The sequence below is a fragment of the Mobula hypostoma genome, chromosome 17, assembly GCF_963921235.1.
Source record: "Mobula hypostoma chromosome 17, sMobHyp1.1, whole genome shotgun sequence".
NCBI lineage: Eukaryota > Metazoa > Chordata > Chondrichthyes > Myliobatiformes > Myliobatidae > Mobula > Mobula hypostoma.
In genome coordinates, this window is record NC_086113.1 from 63020350 (window position 1) to 63045071 (window position 24722).

The 24722-nt window shown below is 41.3% G+C and overlaps 1 protein-coding gene across 17 annotated transcripts in view; it reads left to right on the forward strand.

Annotated features, from left to right (window-relative positions):
* Positions 1-24722, forward strand: part of prpf4bb (pre-mRNA processing factor 4Bb) — an 88376-nt gene that overhangs the window by 6796 nt on the left and 56858 nt on the right. For 15 of the 17 annotated variants that reach the window (XR_010020794.1, XR_010020791.1, XR_010020790.1 and 12 more), the window contains exon 2: positions 23020-24240. Coding sequence is in view for 5 of the 17 variants with exons in the window: in XM_063070019.1 (XP_062926089.1) it covers positions 23020-24240 (1221 nt within the window). In the remaining 12 variants the exon portion in view is untranslated. Of the gene's footprint in view, positions 1-4062; positions 4445-20509; positions 20732-23019; positions 24241-24722 lie in introns of those variants that run through there. The other 2 variants (XM_063070021.1, XM_063070023.1) reach the window with 2 other exon arrangements.

Below are 24722 nucleotides of genomic sequence, written 5' to 3' on the forward strand. Positions count from 1 at the left end.
TTCACCATTTCCCATCCCTTTTTCCCTCTCTCACCTTGTCTTCTTGCCTATCCATCACTTCCCTCTGGTGCTCTCAAACCCTCCCCCCACCCCCATCCCTTTTCTTCCATGGCCTTCTGTCTCTTGCACCAATTTACTTCCCTGCTCTTTTTGACATCCCCTCCCCCTTCTGGTTTCACCTATCACCTTGGGTTTATCTCCTCCTTCCTCCACCTTTTAAATCTACTCAGCATTTTTCTCCAGTCCTGCCGAAAGGTTTTGGCCCGAAACGTTAACTGTACTCTTTCCTAGGTGCTGCCTGGCCTAGTGAGTTCTCCAGCATTCTGTGTGTTGCTTGATAGTAGTCTCATTGTGTCTTATTACATTTCCAAACTGCTAGTAAACTGTGGGAAATCCCACAATTGGTGAAAGATTAATAATGCCTGCTGTATCAGAAGTGCTCACCACTGTTCTCAAAATGGAAACCAGTATTTTAAAATCAATTCCTCTAAGTAATAACTCTATAGCTTATCGTATTGACTAAATGAGTGAAGACATTGAGTATCAACTATGCACAGAGCTCCAAAAACAAAATTTGGGATACAACTGGATGAGTCAACTGTGCGAGACAATGAGGCATTGCTAATGGCATATGTATGGTTCGTCAAAAATGGAAAAGTTTATGAAGAGATTGTTTTGTAAAAAGTTTAAAAACAAATATAAATCTCTGGCAATCTCAAAATTGTATATTGAGGATAAAGGCATTTTGGTTAGGGAAATGATTTCTTGTGCAACAGATAGAACACCATATATGACAGGTCACCATGCTGGTTTAGTCGCATTTATGAAAAAAGAATTCCAAGTCTGTTTGCAATCCATTGTGTAATTCATCGTCAACATCTCGCAACTAAAAAGCTCAGCCAGCAACTTTTTTCAGGCATGATTCTTGTAATGTCTGCTCTCAACAAAATTAAAACTCATCCATTAAATAGCAGAATATTTAATCTGTTATGCCAGTATAATGATGAAGAGTCTAATCGCTTCTTCATTCTGAAGTACATTGGCTGTCAAAAGGCTGCTGCTTAAGATGTTTCTTTGATCTTTTTGACGCTGGTTTGATTTTTGCTCAAAGTCGACAAGAGCTTGGGAAACAAAATTGAACTTCTCCGTGGAGATGTGGCATACCTAGCCAATCTGTATGACAAAATGAACATTCAAAATATGAAACTGCAGGGTGAGAATTTCAATTTAATCCGGGCAAAAAGAGCATTGTCCACTTTTATTGGAAAATTGAAAATACATAAGCAAAGCATTGCGAGAAGAATGTTCTCATAGACTCCCTGAATGGAAAGTATGGCACTCTCTTTCACAGCTGGTGATTTGCAAGAGTACTCCTTATACCTGCAGTCACTGAAGAAGGACGTTGTGAATTATTTTAAAGATTTGAACGATCTGGATCTTCCAGACTGGGTAATTAACCCATTTCTTTGCAAGGTGAAAGAACAGGAAGAGAGCTTGTCAGAAGAAATTATTGAAATTCAGAATGCTGAAGAAGCAACAATGCTATTCAAACATATCGGCTTTTGTATTATGTGGGTACACTGTCATACGAAGCTTCCTCGTCTTTGCTCTTCATTGCCTCTTGTTGAAAGAGACTTCAGTGCAGTGAACCAGATACTCACAAAAAAAGCAGAAGCAAGTGAGGACTTAAGGCTTTTGCTGTCACAACTTGAACCAGATATTTCAACTCTTGCTAAAATCCATCAAGCTCAAGGATGACATTGATATCGAAGCTGTTGTACAGTGCTCAGGTACTGTGTAAGCTAGGATTAAAGACAAATAAAAAAAATGTAAAGCAGAATCTTTACACTATGGGGGGAGCCAGGAAGTATATTGTGCTTTGGGGGTGTTGGCAAGTATGAAGGTGCTTTGGGGGATGTTGGGCTTAAAAAGTTTGGGAAACACTGGATTAACCTTTTGTGTACCTGTTAATAAAGTCCTATCTCCTTTCCAGACTAGCTGAGATTTTCAACTACTTAATTGTAACATTGAAAATAAGTCATGTAGCCCTTCCTGGCATTTTGTCAGCTAGAGTTGATTGAAGTTGTTAAGTTCAATCTTAAAGGTGAATCGTAAAGTTTTTTCCACTGCTTGTACAATTTTTTTTATGATGCCCTGCTTTATTTAGACACATGGCTTTGACAAAAGGCTGTTGCCTGCACTGCTACAGTTGTCCCAAAATGTTTTGTGACCGTTGAAGTACTAACTTATTAGTACAAACAGTATTGTAATAACTGTTTTTAGGAAATTTAGTCCTGTGAGTTGTATTAGACTCATCAGCATCGATTAGTGGCATATATAGTGTGTCCTTCTTTCAACGTGTAATATTGTATATTTATTTGTATTGAAATTCTTCCACCATTGCTTTGGCCACTCCTGTTTTATAACATTTAATTTGTTTGAACTGCCTTTCCCTGATTCCCCTATATCTTGTTTAGTATTGTCCTCAAACATGATCACCTTGTATTATGCTTACAAATCCAGAATATTTACTCTTTGCCCTGTTCTCCTCTCTTTTCTCATCACCCTGACATCACTTATAAAAATGTTATGTTTTACTACTCTAAACTACACTGTCCATTAACAGAATAAGTCTTGAACCCCAGTGATTTTTTGATATCTATATTGCGTGTGACTCTCCAAACCCATTTTGAATTAAATGTGGAAATCTGCACCTCTCTTGCTCTCTTCCACACCCCCCCCACTTCCTTATTGCTGACCTCGGGTCGTCTGTACAGGTTTCAAACTAACCCTGTGATTCGTCTTTTAAGGATGACATTAAGGAGTACCTGGAGGCACATGACAAGATAGGCCAAAGCCAGCCTGGTTTCTTGAAAGGAAAATCCTGCCTGACTAACCTACTGCAATTTTTTGAGGAAATTACAAGCAGGGTAGACAAAGGAGATGCGGTAGATATTAGTGTGGGTGAGCATTGGCTGATCGACAGAAAACAGAGAGTGGGAATAAAGGGATCCTATTCTGGCTGACAGCCGGTTACCAGTGGAGTTCCACAGGGGTCTGTGTTGGGACCGCTGCTTTTTACGATGTATGTCAATGATTTGGACTATGGGATTAATAGATTTGTGGCTAAATTTGCCGACAGTACAAAGATAGGTGGAGGAGCGGGTAGTGTTGAGGAAACGGAGAGCCTATAGAGAGAGTTGGATAGTTTAGGGTAAAGAAGTGGAAAATTAAATACAATGTTGGAAAGTGTATGGTCATGCACCTTGGTGGAAGAAATAAACAGGCAGATTTTTATTTAGATGGGGAGAGAATTCAAAATGCAGAGATGCAGAGGGACTTGGGAGTCCTTGTGCAGGATACCCTAAAGGTTAACCTCCAGGTTGAGTTGGTGTGAAGAAGGCAAATGCAATGTTGGCATTTATTTCTAGAGTTATAGAATACAAGAGCAGGGATTGATGTTGAGGCTCTAAAAGGCACTCATGAGACCACATTTGGAGTATTGTGTACAGTTTTGGGCTCCTTATTTTAGAAAGGGTATACTGACATTGGAGAGGATTCCGAGAAGATTCACGAGAATGATTCCAAGAATGAAAGGGTTACTGTATGAGGAATGTCGGGCAGCTCTTGGGCTGTATTCCCTGGAGTTCAGGAGAATGAGGGGAGATCTCATAGAAACATTCTGAATGTTAGAAGGCCAGTACAGATTAGGTAGGGGAGTCCAGGACAAGAGGGCATGATTTCAGGATTGAAGGACATCCATTTAGAGATGCGGAGAAATTACTTTAGTCAGAGGGTGGTAAATCTGTGGGATTTGTTGCCACAAGCAGCTGTGAAGGCCAAGTCATTTAAGGCAGAGATAGATGGGTTCTTGATTATCCAGGGCATCAAAGGGTATGGGGAGAAGGCAGGGGAGTGGGGATGACTAGAAGAATTGGATCAGCTCATGATTGAATGGCGGAGCGGATTCGATAGGCCGAATGGCTTACCTTTGCTCCTATACCTTATGGTCTTGTGACAGACAGCCACAAAACAATTAAAACCGCGGAACCTGTTAAAAGCAAAAAAAATCAGCCACCACCTCATATGCAAAAAAAAAACACTAATCACGCAAACAACAAAAAAATCAAGTGAAAAACAGAGTATAAAACACCAAGGGTCCAGGCGTGTTCAGTTCAGTTCAATCTAGCGATGTATTGTTCATTATCTACAGGCTGGCCCGATCAAAATAGCAACAAAAATGGAGCATCCAGAAGCGCATCATAAAGTGAACTTCGGAGTCCAATCCTCAAACCAAGTTGATTGAACCTTGCCCAAGATCCAGGACTGTGACAGTATCGAGGGAGAGAGAGACCACTTGAATGCTGGGACCTTCCCCTGGAGTAGTGAGTGAGAGGGAGACAGTCAATCGCAGACATCTTCTTCCAGCAGTAGTGAGCAAGAGGTTGGTAGATGCTGCTGAACACTCATTCATCTCCCACTCTTGCCTCTGATTTCAATCTTCCTTGATGCTTTGATTGGCAAGAAATGGGAGTCGAGCATGAGTTCACACCCCGTCGCCAGGCTTCTTGGCGTCAAGACCATATGCTACGCTCAAAACATCACCAAGTACCGTCAGAAATAACAAAACACCAGATTACTCAGTCAGCCTGAAAACACACTACCAAAAATGGAGATCACAGGCTCCAAATGTAACAACCGCATTTGAACGAAAAAGACGTGAAAGAAGTAAACTAGAAACTAGAATCCCTGGGAAGTGGGAACCAGACTGAAGAGACGGAGGAAGGGGCAATTGGCTCACAAGTTGAGAAAGCTTGTAGACAGTGTGAGAGGGAGGATAGGCAGGTGATACGCTCAGACTGATAGTTTGAGATGCGTCTATTTTAATGCAAGGAGTATCATGAACAAAGCGGATGAGCTTAGAGCATGGAACAATACTTGGAGCTATGATGTGGCCATTACAGAGTCTTGGATGGCTCAGGCAGGAATGGCTACTTAGAGCACCAGGCGTTAGATGTTTCAGAAAGGACAGGGAGAGAGGCAAAAGAGATAGTGCTGATCAGAGATAGTGTCACAGCTGCAGAAAAGGAGGAAGTCATGAAGGGATAGTCTCCGGAGTCTCTGTGTGTGGAAGTTAGGAACAGGAAGGGGTCAATAACTCTACTGGGTGTTTTTTTTATATATAGATCACCCAATAGTAACAGGGACATCAAAGAGCAGATAGGGAGATAGATTCTGGAAAGATGCAATAATAACAGGGTTGTTGTGGTGGGAGATTTTAATTTCCCTAATATTGATTGGCATCTCCCTAGAGATGGGGTAGAGTTTGTTAGGTGTGTTCAGGAAGGTTTCCTGACACAATATGTAGATAAGCCTATAAGAGGAGAGGCGGTACTTGATCTGGTATTGGGAAATGAACCTGGTCAGGTGTCAGGTCTCTCAGTGGGAGAGCATTTTGGAGAAAGTGATCATAATTCTATCTCCTTTACCGTAGCGTTGGAGAGGGATAGGAAAAGCCAAGTTAGGAAAGTGTTTAATTGGAGTAAGGCAGCAACTTGGAAGCATCAATTGGGAACAGATGTTCTCAAGGAAATGTACAGCAGAAATGTGGCAGATGTTCAGGAGATATTTGTGTGGAGTTCTGCATGGGTACGTTCCAATGAGACAGGGAAACGATGGTAGGGTACAGGAACCATGGTGTGCAAAGGCTGTTGAAAATCTAGTCAAGAAGAAAAAAGTTTACGAAAGGTTCAAAAAGCTAGGTAATGATAAGAGATCTAAAAGATTATAAGGCAAGCATGAAAGAGCTTAAGAATGAATTTAGGGGAGCCAGAAGGGGCCATGAGAAGGCCTTGGCGAGCAGGATTAAGGAAAATCCCAAGGCAATCTGCCAGTATGTGAAGAGCAAGAGGATAAGACGTAAGAGAATAGGACCAATCAAGTGTGACAGTGGAAAGGTGTGTATGGAACAGGAGGAGATAGCTGAGGTACTTAGTGAGTACCTTGCTTCAGTATTCACTATGGAAAAGGATCTTGGCAATTGTAGGGATGACTTACAGCGGATTGAAAAGTTTAAGCATATAGATGTTAAGAAAGGGGCTGTGCTGGAGCTTTTGGAAAGCATCAAGTTGGATAAGCCTCTGGGACTGGATGAGATGTACCCCAGGCTACTGTGGGAGACAAGAGAAGAGATTGCTGAGCCTCTGGCGATGATCTTTGCATCCTCAATGGGAATGGGGGAGGTTCTGGAGGATTGGAGGGTTGCAGATGTTGTAGCCTTATTCAAGAAAGGGAGTAGAAATAGCCCAAGAAATTATAGACCAGTGAGTCTTACTTCAGTGGAGTAAGCTGATGGAGAAGATCCTAAGAGGCCGAATTTATGAACATTTGGAGAGACGTAATAGGATTAGGAATAGTCAGCTTGGTTTTGTCAAAGACAGGTCGTGCCTGATGAGCCTGATTGAATTTTTTGAGGATGTGACTAAATACATTAATGAAGGCAGAACATTAGATGTAGTGTATATGGATTTCAGCAAGGCATTTGACAAGGTACCCCATGGAAGGCTTATTGAGAAAGTAAGGAGGCATGGGATCCAAGGGGACCTTGCTTTGTGGATCCAGAATTGACTTGCCCACAGAAGGCAAAGTGTGATTGTAGACGGGTCATATTCTTCATGGAGGTCGGTGACCAGTGGTGTGCCTCAGGGATCTGTTCTGGGACCCCTTCTCTTTGTGATTTTTATAAATGACCTGGATGAGGAAGTGAAGGGATGGGTTAGTAAATTTGCTGATGACAAAAGGTTGAGGGTGCTGTGGATAGTGTGGAGGGCTGTCAGAGGTTACAGCAGGACATCGATAGAATGCAAAACTGGGCTGAGAAGTGGCAGATGGAGTTCAACCCAGATAAGTGTGAGGTGGTTCATTTTGGTAGGTCAAATATGATGGCAGGATATAGTATTAATGTTAAGACTCTTGGCAGTGTGGAGGATCAGAGGGATCTTGGGTTCCAAGTCCATAGGACACTCAAAGCTGCTGTGCAGGTTGACTGTGTGGTTAAGAAGGTATACGGTGCATTGGCCTTCATCAATTGTGGGATTGAGTTAATGAGCCAAGAGAGAATGCTACAATTAATGTTACCCCACTAGGAGTACTGTGCTTAGTTCTAGTCACCTCACTACAGGAAGGATATAGAAACCATAGAAAGGGTGCAGAGGAGATTTACAGGGATGTTGCCTGGATTGGAGAGCATGGCCTATGAGAATAGGTTGAGTGAACTTGTCCTTTTCTCCTTGGAGCGACGGAGGATGAGATGTGTCCTGACTGAGGTGTATAAGTTGATGAGAGGCATTGATCATGTGGATAGTCAGAGGTGTTTTCCCAGGGCTAACATGGCTAACACGAGAGGGCACCGTTTTAAGGTGCTTGGAAGTCGGTACAGTGGGGATGTTAGGGGTAAGTTTTCTTTTATCTTGCAGAGAGTGGTGAGTGCGTGGAATGGGCTGTCGGCGACTGTGGTGGAGGCGGATACAACAGGGTCTCTTAAGAGATTCTTGGATAGGTACATGGAGCATAGAGAGCTGGAGGGCAATGGGTAACCCTAGGTAATTTCTAAAATATGTACGTGTTCGACACAGCTTTGTGGTCTGAAAGGCCTGTACTGTGCTGGGCAGCATCTCTAGGAAGAGGTACAGTCGACGTTTCGGGCCGAGACCCTTCGTCAGGACTAACTGAGAAAAGAGATAGTAAGAGATTTGAGAGGGGGAGGGGGAGATCCAAAATGATAGGAGAAGACAGGAGGGGAAGGGATGGAGCCAAGAGCCGGAAAGTTGATTGGCAAAAGGGATATGAGAGGATCATGGGACAGGAGGCCCAGGGAAAAAGAGAGGGGGAGAGGGGGAAATCCCAGAGGATGGACAAGGAGTATAGTGAGAGGGACAGAGGGAGAAAAAGGGGGGAGAGAGAGAGAGAATATATACATGTACACATATTATAATAATAACAAAGAAGAAATAAATAACGGATGGGGTGGTGGGGCATTAACGGAAGTTATAAAAGTCAATGTTCATGCCATCAGCTTGGAGGCTACCCAGACGGAATATAAGGCGTTGTTCCTTCAACCTGAGTGTGGCTTCATCTTTACAGTAGAGGAGGCCGTGGATAGACATATCAGAATGGCGATGGGACGTGAATTAAAATGTGTGGCCACTGGGAGATCCTGCTTTCTCTGGCGGACAGAGTGTAGGTGTTCAGTGAAACGGTCTCCCAGCCTGTGTCGGGTCTTGCCAATATATAAAAGGCCGCATCAGGAGCACCGGATGCAGTATATCACCCCAGCCGACTCACAGGCTGGGAGACCGTTTCACTGAACCGGACGCAGGCTGGGAGACTGTTTTGCTGAACACCTACGCTCTGTCCGCCAGAGAAAGCAGGATCTCCCAGTGGCCACACATTTTAATTCCACGTCCCATTCCCATTCTGATATGTCTCTCCATGGCCTCCTCTACTGTCAAGATGAAGCCACACTCAGGTTGGAGGAACAACACCTTGTATTAAACTATTCTGAGATTCTGTGCATACAGATCATTTCCCAAAGGTAAAAATAATGTAACAATAAAAGAATGATTTGCTAAGTCTGCATTCCTGAGTTGACTTATTCACACATTAATTTTGAAGTCTATCTGATAGCTACAAACTGCCTTCTGATCAGTTTATGCTAGAAATAACTGACATGTTGATAGCAATTATTATGCAATCCATGATATTAAAATATGCTTGCTGTTACTTTACAATTTAAATGGGTACTTTTTAATTGAGTAGTACTACAGATTTAAACTTGTTGAAATATAATTATTTCAGTGAGATCTCCAAGTATAACTTGTAGAAAGCATCAGAACAGGCTAAGAGAGCAGTTTGCTTTCTTGCGTGATAAGTCTAACTTTTTGAGTGGATTCATTTACAACTTAGCTCCGTTTTTAATACCTACTTTGAGTTAATGCAGTTGAGGCTGATTTTTGCATTTTGCAGGTTTGACTGAGGTATAGATTTGTAGACTTGTTTAGTATTCCAAAATGATGCATTGAGTCACAAGACCATAAGACAAAGGAGCAGAAGTCGGCCATTCGGCCCATCGAGTCTGCTCTGCCATTTTATCATGAGCTGATCCATTCTCCCATTTAGTCCCACTCCCCTGCCTTCTCACCATAACCTTTGATACCCTGGCTACTCAGATACCTATCAATCTCTGCCTTAAATACACCCAATGACTTGGCCTCCACTGCTGCCCATGGCAACAAATTCCATAGATTCCTCTGGCTAAAAAAATTTCTTCGCATTTCTGTTCTGAATGGGCACCCTTCAATCCTTAAGTCATGCCCTCTAGTACTAGACTCCCCTATCATGGGAAACAACTTTGCCACATCCACTCTGTCCATGCCTTTCAACATTCGAAATGTTTCTGAGGTCTCCCCTCATTCTTCTAAACTCCAAGGAATACAGTCCAAGAGCAGACAAACTTTCCTCATGTTAACCCTCTCATTCCCGGAATCATTCTGGTGAATCTTCTCTGTACCCTCTCCAACGTCAGCACATCCTTTCTTAAATAAGGAGACCAAAACTGCCCACAGTACTCCAAGTGAGGTCTCACCAGCGCCTTATAGAGCCTCAACATCACATCCCTGCTCCTATACTCTATTCCTCTAGAAATGAATGCCAACATTGCATTTGCCTTCTTCACCCTGACTCTACGAGGACTCCCAAGTCCCGTTGCATCTCAGAACTTTCAGTTCTCTCCCCATTTAAATAATAGTTTGCCGTTTATTTCTTCTGCCAAAGTGCATAACCATACACTTTCCAACGTTGTATTACATTTGCCACTTCTTTGCCCATTCTTCCAATCTATCCAAGTATCTCTGCAGACTCTCTGTTTCCTCAGCACTACCGGCCTCTCCACCTATCTTCGTATCGTCAGCAAACTTAGCCACAAAGCCGTCTATTCCATAATCCAAATCGTTGATGTACAATGTAAAAAGAAGCGTCCCCAACACGGATCCCTGTGGAACACCGCTGGTAACCGGCAGTCAGCCAGAATAGGATCCCTTTATTCCCACTCTCTGTTACCTGCCAATCAGCCAGCGCTGTATCCACGTATGTAACTTTCCCGTAATTCTACGGGCTCTTATCTTGTTACGTAGCCTCATGTGTGGCACCTTGTCAAAGGCCTTCTGAAAATCCAGATATACAAAATCCACTGCATCTCCCTTGTCTAGCCTACTTGTAATTTCCTCAAAAAATTCTAATAGGTTTGTCAGGCATGATTTTCCTTTAAGGAATCCATGCTGAGTTCTGCCTATCTTGTCATATGCCTCCAGGTACAATGTAACCTCATCCTTGACAATCGACTCCAACAACTTCCCAACCACCAATGTCAAGCTAACAGGTCTATAATTTCCTTTTTGCTTCCTTGCCCCCTTTTTAAATAGCGGAGTGACATTTGCAATCTTCCAGTCCTCCGGAACCATGCCAGGATCTATCGACTTTTGAAAGATCATCGCTAATGCCTCCGCAATCTCCACAGCTACTTTCTTCAGAACATGAGGGTGCATTCCATCTGGTCTGGGAGATTTATCTACCTTTAGACTATTCAGCTTCCTGAGTACTTTCTCTGTCGTAATTGTGACTGCGCACACTTCTCTTCCCTGCCCCCTTGAGTGTCCAGTATACTGCTGATGTCTTCCTCAGTGAAGACTGATGCAAAATACTCGTTCAGTTCCTCCACCATCTCCTTATCTCCCATTACAATTTCTCCAGCATCATTTTCTGTTGGTCCTATATCTACTCTCACCTGTCTTTTACTCTTTATATACTTGAAAAAGCTTTTAGTGTCCTCGTTGATATTATTTGCTAGCTTTCTTTCATAGTTAATCTTTTCCCTCTTAATTACCTTCTTAGTTTCCTTTTGTCAGCTTTTAAAAACTTCCCAATCCTCTGTCTTCCCACTAATTTTTGCTTCCTTGTATGCCCTTGTATCCACTCATGATGGTGAGTTGTTAGAAAACATTATTTTTGGGCATTATGGGCATAAGAAAGAAAGCCCAGCTTGCCACTATCTAAAAGAATTATCAGAAATTCTGTTGCTGAAGTACTAATCATTTCCAGTGATGTCATACAACAGTTAAAGAACAATTCTGGTCTTGACATTACCATTTTCTCATAACTCAGACTCTGGGAAAGTGCAGTGCTAGTGGACAAAGTATAAGAGCATGCAGAGGTAGATTGGAACATCAAGAATTCATCAAATGTATGAGAATTTACTAACAGTTGGAGTAGAAACTGTCCTTGAATCTGGTGGTTATTGTTTACAAGCTTTTATACCTTTTGCGATGGGATGGGGAGAAGAGTGAATGGGTGGGTGGGAGGAGTCCTCCCACTTTATATTCACAAGTATATTGAATTGCCTTTTGAAATTGCATAATTGGATATGCTTTTACCATCATTTGAAGCAGTGTTGTGGAGTACAGCAATTTTAGAAAATAGTTCCTTGGCTCCTATCTAGTACTATGTAAAGTAATTAAAATCAATATGATCTTGGAACCTGCTGGTGGAAACTGTTTCAACTTATCCTGTCAGCGATTCTATAACTTTTGAGAGCTGCTTTTAAAACTCCCCAGCACTGCTTGTATTCTAGAGTGAGTAATCCCAGCTTTTCTGTTTTCCATTAGGCAACGCTTCTCAGAAGTAGCATTCATAGATTCCTGTTAAATTCCTAGTTCATTGTCCATACTTCGACATCCTGCCTAAAATGTGCTGTTCTAAAATGAACTTGGTATTCTGGTCAGGGTGCAGACCAATGATTTATGCAGGTTATACATTACTTCCGTGTGTTTGTGCTCTGTGTCCTATTCCATAAGCTTATAAGCTTATCATGTAGCGTTCAAAGACTTTGCACATTGTTTTCATGTTACTTCTGCTTTGGTTCCTATTTTCCATCCTTTATAAATGTAAAGAGCAGTCAAAGTTCTTTGTCCAAGTCTCCTTTAATCTGATCTCATTGACTTGTCATTCTCTGGCTCAAATCATTCAAATCAAATGGTTAAATTTAATATCAATATATACAGTATAAACCTGAAATTCTTACTTTTCACAGAAATCCATGAAACAAGAAACCCCATGGAATGAATGATAGAAATATAAGAAACCGGAGCCGCCACCCCCTCCCACCCCAAGAGATCTTGATCCAGAGTAACCCAACACTTCAGTATCTCAAACAGGCTCTCTTTCCAGTGCGGAAGAGAGGTTACTCCTGCAACAACAGGAGGAGTGAGCAGCCACATCACTTCTGCAACCACCCCCCCCCCAACAGCCTCACTCACCATCAAGAGGGGGAGGGATCGCTCAAGTACAGGGGCTTTCTTCCGACAGCAGCGCACACCGCCTGCTGTCCTAATGTTTCAGTCTCCTGTGATGCTTCAGTCAGCGAGGAACTATGGGTCTGCTCCCTGCAGGTGCATGTCTTCCAGGCAGTTCCTGGAGATCAGGATCAGATTTAATATCACCGGCATAAATCGTAAAATTTGTTAATTTTGCGGCAGCAGTACGATGCAATACATGATAAAGATAGGGGGGAATCTGAATTACAGTAAGCATATACAGTGGCATGCAAAAGTTTGGGCACCCCGGTCAAAATTTCTGTTACTGTGAATAGTTTGAGTAGAAGATGAACTGATCCAAAACTCATAAAGTTAAAGATGAAACATTCTTTTCAACATTTTAAGCAAGATTAGTGTATTATTTTTATTTTGTACAATTCTAGAGCGAAAGAAAGGAAAGGAGCACCATGCAAAAGTTTGGGCACCCCAAGAGATTTGAGCTGTCAGATAACTTTTACCAAGGTCTCAGGCCTTAATTAGCTTGTTAGGGCTATGGCTTGTTCACGATCATTGTTAGGAAAGGCCAGGTGATGCAAATTTCAAAGCTTTATAAACACCCTGACTCCTGAACCTTGTCCCAACAATCAGCAGCCATCTAAGCAGCTGCCTAGCACTCTGAAAATTAAAATAAATGATGCCCACAAAGCTGGAGAAGGCTATAAGAAGATAGCAAAGCGTTTTCAGGTAGCTGTTTCTTCAGTTCGTAATGTAATTAAGAAATGGAGTTAACAGGAACAGTGGAGGTCAAGCTGAGGTCTGGAAGACCAAGAAAACTTTCCGAGAGAACTGCTCATAGGATTGCTAGAAAGGCAACTCAAAACCCCCACTTGACTGCAAAAGACCTTCAGGAAGACTTAGCAGACTCTGGAGTGGTGGTGCACTGTTCTACTGTGCAGCAACACCTGCAAAAATATGACCTTCATGGAAGAGTTGTCAGAAGAAAACTTTTCCTGCGTCCTCACCACAAAATTCAGCGTCAGAAGTTTGCAAAGGAACATCTAAACAAGCCTGATGCATTTTGGGGAAAAAAATCCTGTGGACTGATGAAGTTAAAATAGAACATTTTGTCCGCAATGAGCAAAGGTATGTTTGGACAAAAAAGGGTGCAGAATTTCATGAAAAGAACACACCTCCAACGGTTAAGCACGGGCGTGGATCGATCATGCTTTGGGCTTGTGTTGCAGACAGTGTCATGGGGAACATTTCACTGGTAGAGGGAAGAATGAATTCAATTAAATACCAGCAAATTCTGGAAGCAACCATCACACTGTCTGTGTATTTTAAAAAAAGCTGAAGATGAAAAGAGAATGGCTTCTACAACAAGATAATGATCCTAAACACACCTCAAAATCCACAATGGACTACCTCAAGAGGCGCAAGCTGTAGGTTTTGCCACGGCCCTCACTGTCCCTCGACCTAAACATCATTGAGAATCTCTGGACAGACCTCAAAAGAGCAGTGCATGCAAGACGACCCAAGAATCTCTCAGAACTAGAAGCCTCTTGCAAGGAAGAATGGGCAAAAATCCCCCTAACAAGAATTGAAAGACTCTTAGCTGGCTACAGAAAGTGTTGACAAGCTGTGATACTTGCCAAAGGGGGTGTTACTAAGTACTGCCATGCAGGATGCCCAAAATTTTGCTTCGGGCCCTTTTCCTTTTTTGTTATTTTGAAACTGTAAAAGATGGAGATAAAAGTAATCTTTGCTTAAAATATTGAAGAAATGTGTCATCTTTAACTTTATGCCTTTTGGAAATCAGGTCATCTTTTACTAGCTTATTTATTCACAGTAACAGAAATTTTGACCGGGGTGCCCAAACTTTTGCATGTCACTGTATATGTATATTAAGTAGTTAAAATAGGTAGTGCAAAAACAGAAACATGTTTCTAAATGGATTCAATATCCATTTTGAAACTGGATGGCGAAGACCATAAGATATGGGAACAGAAGTAGGCCATTCAGCCCATTGAGTCTGCTCCACCATTCAATCTTGGGCTAATCCAATTCTTCCAGTCATCCCCACTCTCCTGCCTTCTCCCCATACCCTTTGTTGCCCTGGCTTGTCACGAACCTATCTATCTTTCCTTAAATGCACCCAGTGACTTGGCCTCCACAGCCACTCGTGACAGCAAATTCCACAGATTTACCACCCTCTGACTAAAGTAATTTCTCCACATCTCAGTTCTAAATGGACGTCCTTCAATCCTGAAATCGTGCCCTCTTGTCCTAGACACCCCTACCATGGGAAATAACACTGCCATATCTATCTGTTCAGGTCTTTTAAAGTTCGGAATGTTTCTGTGGGATCCCCCCTCATTCTCCTGAACTCCAGGGAATACAGCCCATGAGCTGCTAGGTGTTCCTCATACGGTAACCCTTTCAGTCCTGGAATCATTCTTGTGAATCAACTCTGAACCCTCTCCAATGTCAGTATATTCTTTCTAAAATAAGGAACCCAAAACTTCACATAATACTCTTAAGTGTGGTCTCATGAGTGGCTTATAGAGGAGAAGCTGTCCCTGAATCACGGAGTGTGTGCCTTCAGCCTTCTGGACTTCCTTTCTGACAGTATCAGTGAGAAGAGTGCATGTCCTGGGTGATGGGAGCCCTCAATGATGGACGCCATCTTCCTGAGGCACTATGACAATACTCTTTGAAGATGTCTTGGATACTACAGAGGCTAGTACCCACGATGGAGCTGACTAGTTTTACAACTGGCAAAGTGCCAGGTCGCACAGCCAGTCTGAAAACCCTCCGCTTGTGGAGAACCCCAACCACCTTGAAAAGGAAGAAAAGGCATAAGAGAAGAGGAATAAGCTGTTCTGTGGTCGAACTGGAAGAAGGCACCTGGGTCTGTAAAAGCACCGCTGGCTCATTCACTCAAAGCATGTGTTCCTATGACTCGATTTTAAAAAAAAAATCCTCCATGGCACCCCCCTTCCTGCCTCTAATTTACTTTAGCCTTGACACTCTCAAAGCTGGCTGTTGTTATTCTGGTCCATTTGTAGCTTCATTTACTCCCCCATTGGTTGCATTGTGTTCAGCTACCAATGTGCTAAACATTGATTTTGCCTCCTGTAGTCATCAATTTAACTGAGACATGCGCAAAGCATTTAAGTTAAGTATTTTGGCAAGTTTGAAAAAGGGCAAAGTTTGCATAGTAAGTGAGCGAGATTTAGGATGTGATGTGGAACCAAGAAATCTAGGAATAGAAGTACATAGCTTCCAGAAAGTGACACCACAGTTGGACAAAGTTGTGAAGAAAGTTATGGCAAGGGTGCTGAACATTTTTTTGAGAGAATGTGCCCATATTGGCAATAATCTGTAAAATTCTCTTGTGTGCCATGATAATCTTGTTGATATCATTGATACTAATAATAATTATGGACTTCAAGGAAAAATAATGAATCCTGTTGCTTACTTACATGTATTCATTATTAATGGATACAGTTTAAAATTTAGCATTTTAAAACTTGTTCAAAATTTAATCTTTTTTAAAAAAAAACATTTAAAAAAGCATTTCTAAAGAAAATTGTTATTGGCCCTCTTATCAAAGAATTGTGAACATGAAACTATAAGCTTTGGTGCATATTCATAAAAGATCAAGGAAAGAAAAGTAAGCACTTAACTCTTAATGTGACTTTTGTTGTTGCACTAATGACGACGAATATTTTGTAGGTTGTATTTGGTTGTTTTGAAGACTAATGCACGTAACACTAGCTTCATCACTAAGTCTACTCCTATAGTTAGACTTAACTAAGTACGTCACTTAAAGCAGTGACTCACATGAATGTTAATGAAAAAAACTGTTAATATTGCTATTACAAAATCTTTCAGGTAGTTGTTTCAGGGATGGAATTCCAGAATTTCAAAATCTTATCTGGATTTTTTTTTGGTTTGATCTAGTCACTCACTTGATCTCTTTCAATATTTTCTAGTTCATCTTTTAAGTCAACAAATTTTTGCATTGAACCCCACTGTAAATCTGTCAATTGTATTTTAAAATTACCCAAATGAATCCATTGCAACATTTCTGAATTCAATTTGTCTTATGTTACTTTCTGCACTGTTTATGAATTTTGTGGTGTCTTCAAATGATGAACTTGGTGAATTGTTTAGTAGTATTGGATCTGACTGTTTAATTCTTAGATTAAACTGTTTAATTGTTATTCTCTTTGCAGTTTGGAGTAAATTTTATTATCAGAGTACATGTATGTCACCACATACAGCCCTGAAATTTATTTTTCTGTAGGCATATTCATCAAATTTATAGAATAGTAACTATATAAGGATCAATGAAAGATCAACTAGAGTGCAGAAAACAACAAACTGCAAATGCAAATATAAATAAATAGCAAGGATGTGAGATAATGAGAATCCTTAAAGTGAGATCATTGGTTGTAGGAACATTTCAGTGATGGGGCAAATAAGTGTAGTTATCCCCTTTTATTCAAGAGCCTGATGGCTGAGGGGTAGTAAGTGTAATTGAACCTTGTGTTACGAATCTTGAGGCTCCTGTACCTTGTACCTGATGGCAGCAGCGAGAAGAGAACATGATCTGGGTGGTGGGGATCTCTGATGGATGCTGCTTTCCTATGACAGCATTTCATATAGATGTGCTCAATGGTTGGGAGGGCTTTACCTGTGATGTACTGTGACAAATCCACTACATTCTATAGGATTTTCCATTCAAAGGTATTGGTGTTTCCATACCAGGCTGTGATGCAGCCAGTCAATACCCTCTCCACTACACATCTATAGAAGTTTTTGATGTCATGCCAAGTCTCCATGGACTCCTAAAGAAGTAAAGGTGCTGCCATGGTTTCTTCACAATTGCACTTATGTGCTAGGTCCAGGACAGGTCCTCTGAAATAGTAACACGCAGGAATTTAAAATTGATAACCCTCTCCATCTCTGATTATCTGGAAACATAGGAAACCTATGGCAGAATACAGGCCCTTCGGCCCACAATGCTGTGCTGAACATGTACTTATCTAGAAATTACCTAAGGTTAGCTATAGACCTCTATTTTTCTAAGCTTCACGTGCCTATCTGATGAAGACTGGCTCATGGACTTCTGGTTTCCCTCTCCTGAAGTCCAATGATAAGTTCCTTGGTCTTGCTGACGTTGAGTAAGAGATAGTTATAATGGCACCACTCAGCCAAATTTTCAATCTCCTGTATGTTGATTCATCACCACCTTTGATTTAGCCCATGACAGTGGTGTCGTCAGCAAACCTGAATATGGCATTGGAGCAGTAAGCAGGGGGCTATGCACACAGTCCTGTGATGCACCTGATGATGGAGATGTTGTTGCCAATCCAAACTAACTGGGGTCTATAAGTAAGGAAATCTAGGATCCAATTGCATAAGGAGGTATTGATTGCAAAAATCTTGGAGCTTATTGATTAGTTTTGGGATGGTGATGGTATTGAATGCTGAGCTGCAGTCAATAAAGAGCATCCTGGTCTATGCATCTTTGTTGTCCAAATGTTCCAGAATTGAGGACATTGAGAGTGGCATCTGCTGTAGACCTCTTGCTCCAGTAGGCAAATTGGAGTGAATCCAAGTCGCCTGTCTGACAGGAGCTGATAGTTTTCATCACCAACCTCTCAAACCACTTCATCACTATAGATGTAAGTGCAACTGGGCAATTGTCGTTGAGGTAGGCCACCACACTGTTGGGCACCTGTGCAATTGAAGCCTGTTTGAAGCCAGAGATTAAAGATCTGAGTGAACATACCAGCCAATTGGTCAGCACAGTCTTTAGTACAGGCCGAGTACTCCGTCCGGAAGAGATGCTTTCCACGGATTCACCCTCCTGAAGGCCTCCCGCACATCAGCTTCGGAGACTGAGAAATAAGATAATCGGGGATGTGGGGGTTCGCGATGGTTTCACCATGTTCTGACAGTGAAAGCGAGCATACAAGGCATTGAGCTCCGTTGGATGTGAAGCCTTGCTGTTTCCCATATTGCTTGATTTAACTTTGTAGGACATTCAAGCCCTGCTACAGCTGTTGAGCGTCCCTTGTTTATAAATTTTAACAGTTTAACAATTAATTTTCTGCTTGTATTTTATACAATTACCTTTAGACAAGTAACTGCTTATTATGCCTCTTATGGTCATTGTATGTATATGCAAGTTGATGTATTCCCTGGAGGTTATATTGATGTGATTCTGGAAGCTTCTGCATTATTTCAATCATGGTTTCTCTGGTTAACTCTTATCTACAAATTTGAGTGGAATTTTTCTTTTCTCTCAGTATAAAATAGCTGACCACAAAACAATGTCATCTTGGTTTGTTTAGCATATCTCTACTGTCCATTTCAATTTTTCTTTGTTATGTCAATATTTAATAAAATAATCGTGAATCTGCGAGTTTCATGCCTCTTTCCTAATTTATGAAAGAACTTTGGGTTAAGATATCAGAATCCAACAATTGGCGTAGTTAGCAGGATGACTGCAAAGCTTAACGGCTGAGAACAATTGCAGAGAAGTAGAATTTTTAGTGCATGGCAAAAGGGGCAAGAACATCTTGTGTTCTAGTTTGTCTGAGAGTAAACTTAGTTCTGGCTTCAACATCATTGGATGGGACTTGGGAGTGAAGAACTGCTACAGTTTTTGGGGGGGGAATGTATGGAAAAGGAAATGCAAGCTGATAGAGTATCAAAAAAGTAAAAGCGCACAAGCAGCAGAGCATGGATATAAAAATTAAATGCATGCAAGGAAGTAGAGTGCATAGCAGCTCAGGCCGATATGCAATTTCATTCCAGCGCGGTTCTGTAAGGATGTACATCCTCCCTGTGGACAGTACATCTTCCCTGTAAAATGCATGTGTTTTCCCCGGGTGATCTGGTTTCCTCTTACAGTCCAAAGATGTACCGGATAGACCGTTGTAAATTTACAGATATTAGTTTGAGATAGGTCAGGTGACAGAGGTATGTGTTACACACTTCGGGTCCAGTGATCACAATGCCATTAGTTTCAATATAATTATGGAGAAGGATAGGACTGGACCCAGGGTTGAGATTTTTGTTTGGTGAAAGGCTACCTTTGAGGAGATGTGAAAGGATTTAGAAGGAGTGGATTGGGACAATTTGCTCTCTGGGAAGGATGTAATAAAGAAATGGAGGTCATTTAAAGGTGAAATTTTGAGGATACAGAATCTTTATGTTCCTGTTAGGTTGAAAGGAAAGGTCAAACGTTTGAGAGAGCCATGGTTTTCATGCTCTCCTCCCCCCCCTCTCTCCTCCCCCCCTCTCTCCTCCCCCCCTCTCTCCTCCCCCCCCTCTCCTCCCCCCCCTCTCCTCCCCCCCCTCTCCTCCCCCCCCTCTCCTCCCCCCCCTCTCCTCCCCCCCCTCTCCTCCCCCCCTCTCCTCCCCCCCCTCTCCTCCCCCCCCTCTCCGCCCCCCCCTCTCCGCCCCCCCTCTCCTCGCCCCCCCCTCTCCTCGCCCCCCCAGTGTATCTGACATTCTGAACAAGCTGAAAAGAATAAGCACAATTTAAAAATATCTCAGTGATAAAGATAGATAGCAAAGTTTTAAATGTTTATTGCAAAAATAATATTCATGGCGGTGCTAAACTGCATACAGCACTGAATATCCGGTGTTCACTCTCAAATGACAGAAGTAAAAAATAGAAGTAGAACGAAGGCAATTCTAATTGGCCAAACTGTTTACTTTTCAAATACTGATGATGACACCAGGTCTTCAAGGATTTCAAAACTTGTCATCCAAAGTTATGTGTTCTTGTAACCATCCAGCCGGTGGCAAGCCGCATAGAATGTTTCCTGTGAAAATATTTCAGTGTTCTTGAGTATTAAGTCATTTGCTGCTTCATTCAGCAGTAAAGATGATCATTGTCTTTTTATTATGAAGGATTAAAGAATTGAGAGGCAGCACTGCATGCTGTGATAACAGAATATTTTCCTGTGTATCTTACATATTGTTTGTCCTGCAAGATAACTAATATGAGTTTCATTAACTTGACTCCAAACGCCAAGGAAAATGTCTGTGCTTGATCTCTCTGAAGGCTTGTATTCTGAATTCTTCCTTAATGTAGAGGAGGACAAGGTCTTTAACCAACTTTTTCAAATGACTCTGCACAATGGAAGGACAAACCCTGGAAATGATGAAGGATGCCCCTTACCTTTGTAACTGCCTTTTCTGAAAAGTGAAGGTTGATGATTCAGTAAAGATAATAATGTATTAGGTTCTCTTTTGGAAAACAAACTTAATGATAAGTTGAGCAACACACACAAAATGCTGGAGGAACTCAGCAAGCGGAGCAGCATCCATGGAAAAAAGTAAGTCGCTTTTTCTGGCAGACAGAGCATAGATAATGGCGAAGTGTTCTCCCAATCTACACTGGGTCTCCTAGGAAAGTGAATACGTAGTCTTAGATTTTGATCAGTTGTCCTAATGACTCTTTAAATCAGTGTTTGTGGCTAATATTGGACCTGTAAAACAAAAAGAAAACCTTGGGCTATTTTACTGTGTGTAAATTATATAAATGCAAACTGATGGTGAGTTGCAGCATGTTGCATGACAGTTATGGGTAAGAGCATCTGTAGCCATTTTTTTTTAGGTCAGTTGGTCATTGTATGGTAAGAGGCTAATGGCCAGTGGTCTTCCTTGTAACTTTGTCACAGTCTTATTTTCTGAGTCAGCATCTAGTTAAAATTGAGCTGATGTATTAATGAACTATTAATTTGCTTATTGTGTAATTTACAGTAAAAAAGGTTGCTAATAAAATTCCAACACATTGCTGTAGCATTTCTAATATTTTACCCAATGCCAAGTTGTGTTGTGCTCAGATGCCTCCCCTGATCATTAACAGTCTTGAAATAGTGAATAGCTCTGAGATAGGAAGTTAAGCTATTTACAAATTAGATCTTTAAAACCCTGTCCTTGGAGAACTGTGGATTCAGTTCCTCAGCACATTCCAAGTTGAGACTGAGATTTCTAGGCCTTGAAGGAATCAGGGTGTGAAGATTAGGAAGAACGGATCTGTTACAGGATTAAATTGATATCGATTGATAGACCAAACTCAAGGGTCCCTATGGCCTACTTCTGTTTATGTTCTTATTTAACCTGCTGCCCTATCACTAAATATTGACAAGACTTTTCCCATTGCTTTGTGTGTAAAATTTGACAATCTATATAAAAGAGAAATTGGTATGTTTGTCAATGATAAAGGTTCAACCTCAAATCAACTTCCTATTATACACATCCATGGAAAGACTGGGTAAACCGATTTATTCCAAGATGAAAGTGGCAAAAATTCTGCATGTATGATGCAGGTATGATTTGAATTAAATCATGGTAGGTGCCTCAAAGGTCAAAATGAAATTTATTATTAGAATACATACATATCACCACATACAACCCTGAAATTCTTTTTCTGTGAGCATACTTGGCAAATCTATAAAACAGTAACAGTAAGCAGGATCAATGGACAACAAGCTGTGTAAATACAAATATAAATAAATAGCAATAAATAACAAGCTGAAATGACAAGGCAAAGAGTCCTTAAAGTGAGACCATCAATTGTGAGAACACCAGGAGTAGGATGAGTGTAGTTATCCCCTTTTGTTCAAGAGGCTGATGGTTGAGGGATAGTAACTGTTCTTAAACCTGGTAGTGCGAGTCCTGAGGCATCTGTACCTTTCAGCTGATGGCAGCAGCGAGAAGAGCACGGCCCTGATGATGGATGCTGCTTTGCTACAGCAATGTTTCATGTAAATGTGCTCCATGGTTGGGAAGGTTTTACCCATAAGACCATAAGATATAGGAGCAGAAGTAGGCCATTTGGCCTATCAGGTCTGCTCTGTCATCCAATCATGGGCTGATTCAATTCTTCCAATCATCCCTCTCCCTTGCCTTTTCCCCATACCCTTTGATGCCCTGGCTAATCAAGAATCTGTCTATCTCTGCCTTAAATGCACCCAATGACTTAGCCTCCACAGCCACTCGTGGCAACAAATTCCACAGATTTACCACCCTTTGACTAAAGTAATTTCTCTGCAACTCTGTTCTAAATAGGTGTCCTTCAATACCCATAATGTACTGGGCCAAATCCGCTACCTTTTTGTAGGATTTTCCACTCAAAAGGCATTTGTTTTCGCGTGCCAGGCTATAATGCAGCCAGTCAGCACACTTTCCACCACACACCTATAGAAGTTTGCCAAGGTTTTTGATGACATGCATTCCTATTATACACATCCAATGCCAGAGAGCAGGTTAGTTGATGTACTGCTCAACTCTAAAATCCGACCATTGTAATTCTCATCAGGAAGCGTTTGCCACGCTCCCAAACATTTGCCAGGTTATTTGAAATGTCACTGTTTAATATTTTCTTCAAAGATTAATTTAAAATGTGTTATATATTAATGATACTCAGTAGTTAGAAAAACTGCTAGTCTGAAACTGGGATGTCCCTTACCTTTATAGCTGCCTTTTCTAAAAAGGGAAGATTAGTGATTCTGCAAAGATACTAATTTATTAGCTTCTCTTTTGGAAGACTAACTGAATGATACACCCTTACCCTCAGTAAATCTTTTTCTCATGGTATCTCTCGCTTCACTGTTTGTAGCCAAGATGCTGCAGATTCAACTGGGAAGAGTGGCAATGAAGAGAATGGGGATGTATCTGATGAAAATCGAGATCCAAACACTGCACTTGTCAAATCCATGAAACACAAGAAAAAGAAGCACAAGCATCGGAGTAAACACAAGAAGCACAAGCATTCTTCTGAAGATGACAAGGAGCGGAAACACAAACATAAACACAAGCATAAAAAGCATAAAAGGAAAGAGACTGAGGGCTTTGAGAAGGATGATGATCACTCAATCAAAAGACCTAAATTTGATGATTACGCTCTTCTGGAGGACTTAGAGAAACAGAGGGCACTGATAAAGGCTGAATTGGACAGTGAACTCATGGAAGGAAAAGTTCAATCTGGCATGGGCTTAATTTTGCAGGGTTATGTGTCTGACTCTGAGGAAGAGGGGGAAATTCATGAAAAAGCTCATAATGGTGAAAGGGTTGCATCCAGCCGTGATGTTTCTGAAATATTGCCTGTGAGAGACAACAAAGTGAAAAGGGAACCCATAGAATCTAAACCTTCTTCAAAGAGGAAAAGTAAAAGCAGGTCAAAAGACAGGACTAAACATACTAAATCTGAGAAAAAGAAAAGTAAAGTGAGTTCAGAGCACCGAAAGGAGAAAGAGAAGGCAAGAAGTAAATCACATGAACGGAAGCGTTCAAAGAGTCCCATCAAAAGCAGTAAGACTGGAGAGAAAAGCAAGTCTCCAACATTGACTAAAAGACGATCCCAAGAAAAGAAACGAAAGTCAACTCCCACAGAAGATAGCTCCAAATCAAAAGATCGAAAAATTGTAATTGAAAGCAAAACAAGGGAGCGAAATAAAAAATCTAAGTCTCCTGTGATGAAAACCAGTAAGTCAGGAGACAGAAGTCAGAAATCCAAATCCAAAGAGCGTGAGAAGAGATCAAAAAAATCTGAGATGGAAAAGGATAAAAAATCTGCAAAGTCACCTCCCAGAGATGCACCTTCTGGAAAGGAGAATCGATCTCCTTTAAGGAGATCTGCACTTTCTCCTAAAAGGAGAAGCCTATCTCCAAAACATCGGGAAAAGTCATCAAAGCATAGTCGCTCACCGATTATTAATGATCGTCCACCTAAACCAAGTCGGTCTCCCTCGCGGAATATGTCCCCACCCAGAAGAGCTAAAAGCAGATCTGTAGAACGAAGGAGAAGAGAGAATGAACGAGCAAGAGCTTTATCTCCAAGGTAATGAACTCTTCCTATATAAGATTTTTATTACAGAAAATTGATGAATTTCACTGATGGTTGTGCTAGAATTTACCACACGGTGCTTTTAAGTTCAAAGTTCATTTATTATCAAAGTATGTACACATATTATGTACAACCTAGAGATTCGTTTTCTTGCAGGCACAAAGCAGAGAAGCATAATAAACCCACTATAAAACCACACATAAAGACCTTCAAACACCAAATGTGCAAGAAAAAAAGAACATATCATGCAAACAATAAAAAAGTAAACAAATAACGCACAAAACGTGAACTGTAGAGTCCCCAGAAGTAAGTCCGTAGCCATAGAGCCAGTTCAGTGCTGCAGCCGGTCCAGGTTTGGTTTACTGCAAAACTTTTAATTTATCCTTTTTTACCATAGTATATTGGTTGTAGTTTACTTTTATTGCCTCATTAATTGCTGAATGTTGCATTGGTGGATTAATTCACCAAATAAGTGG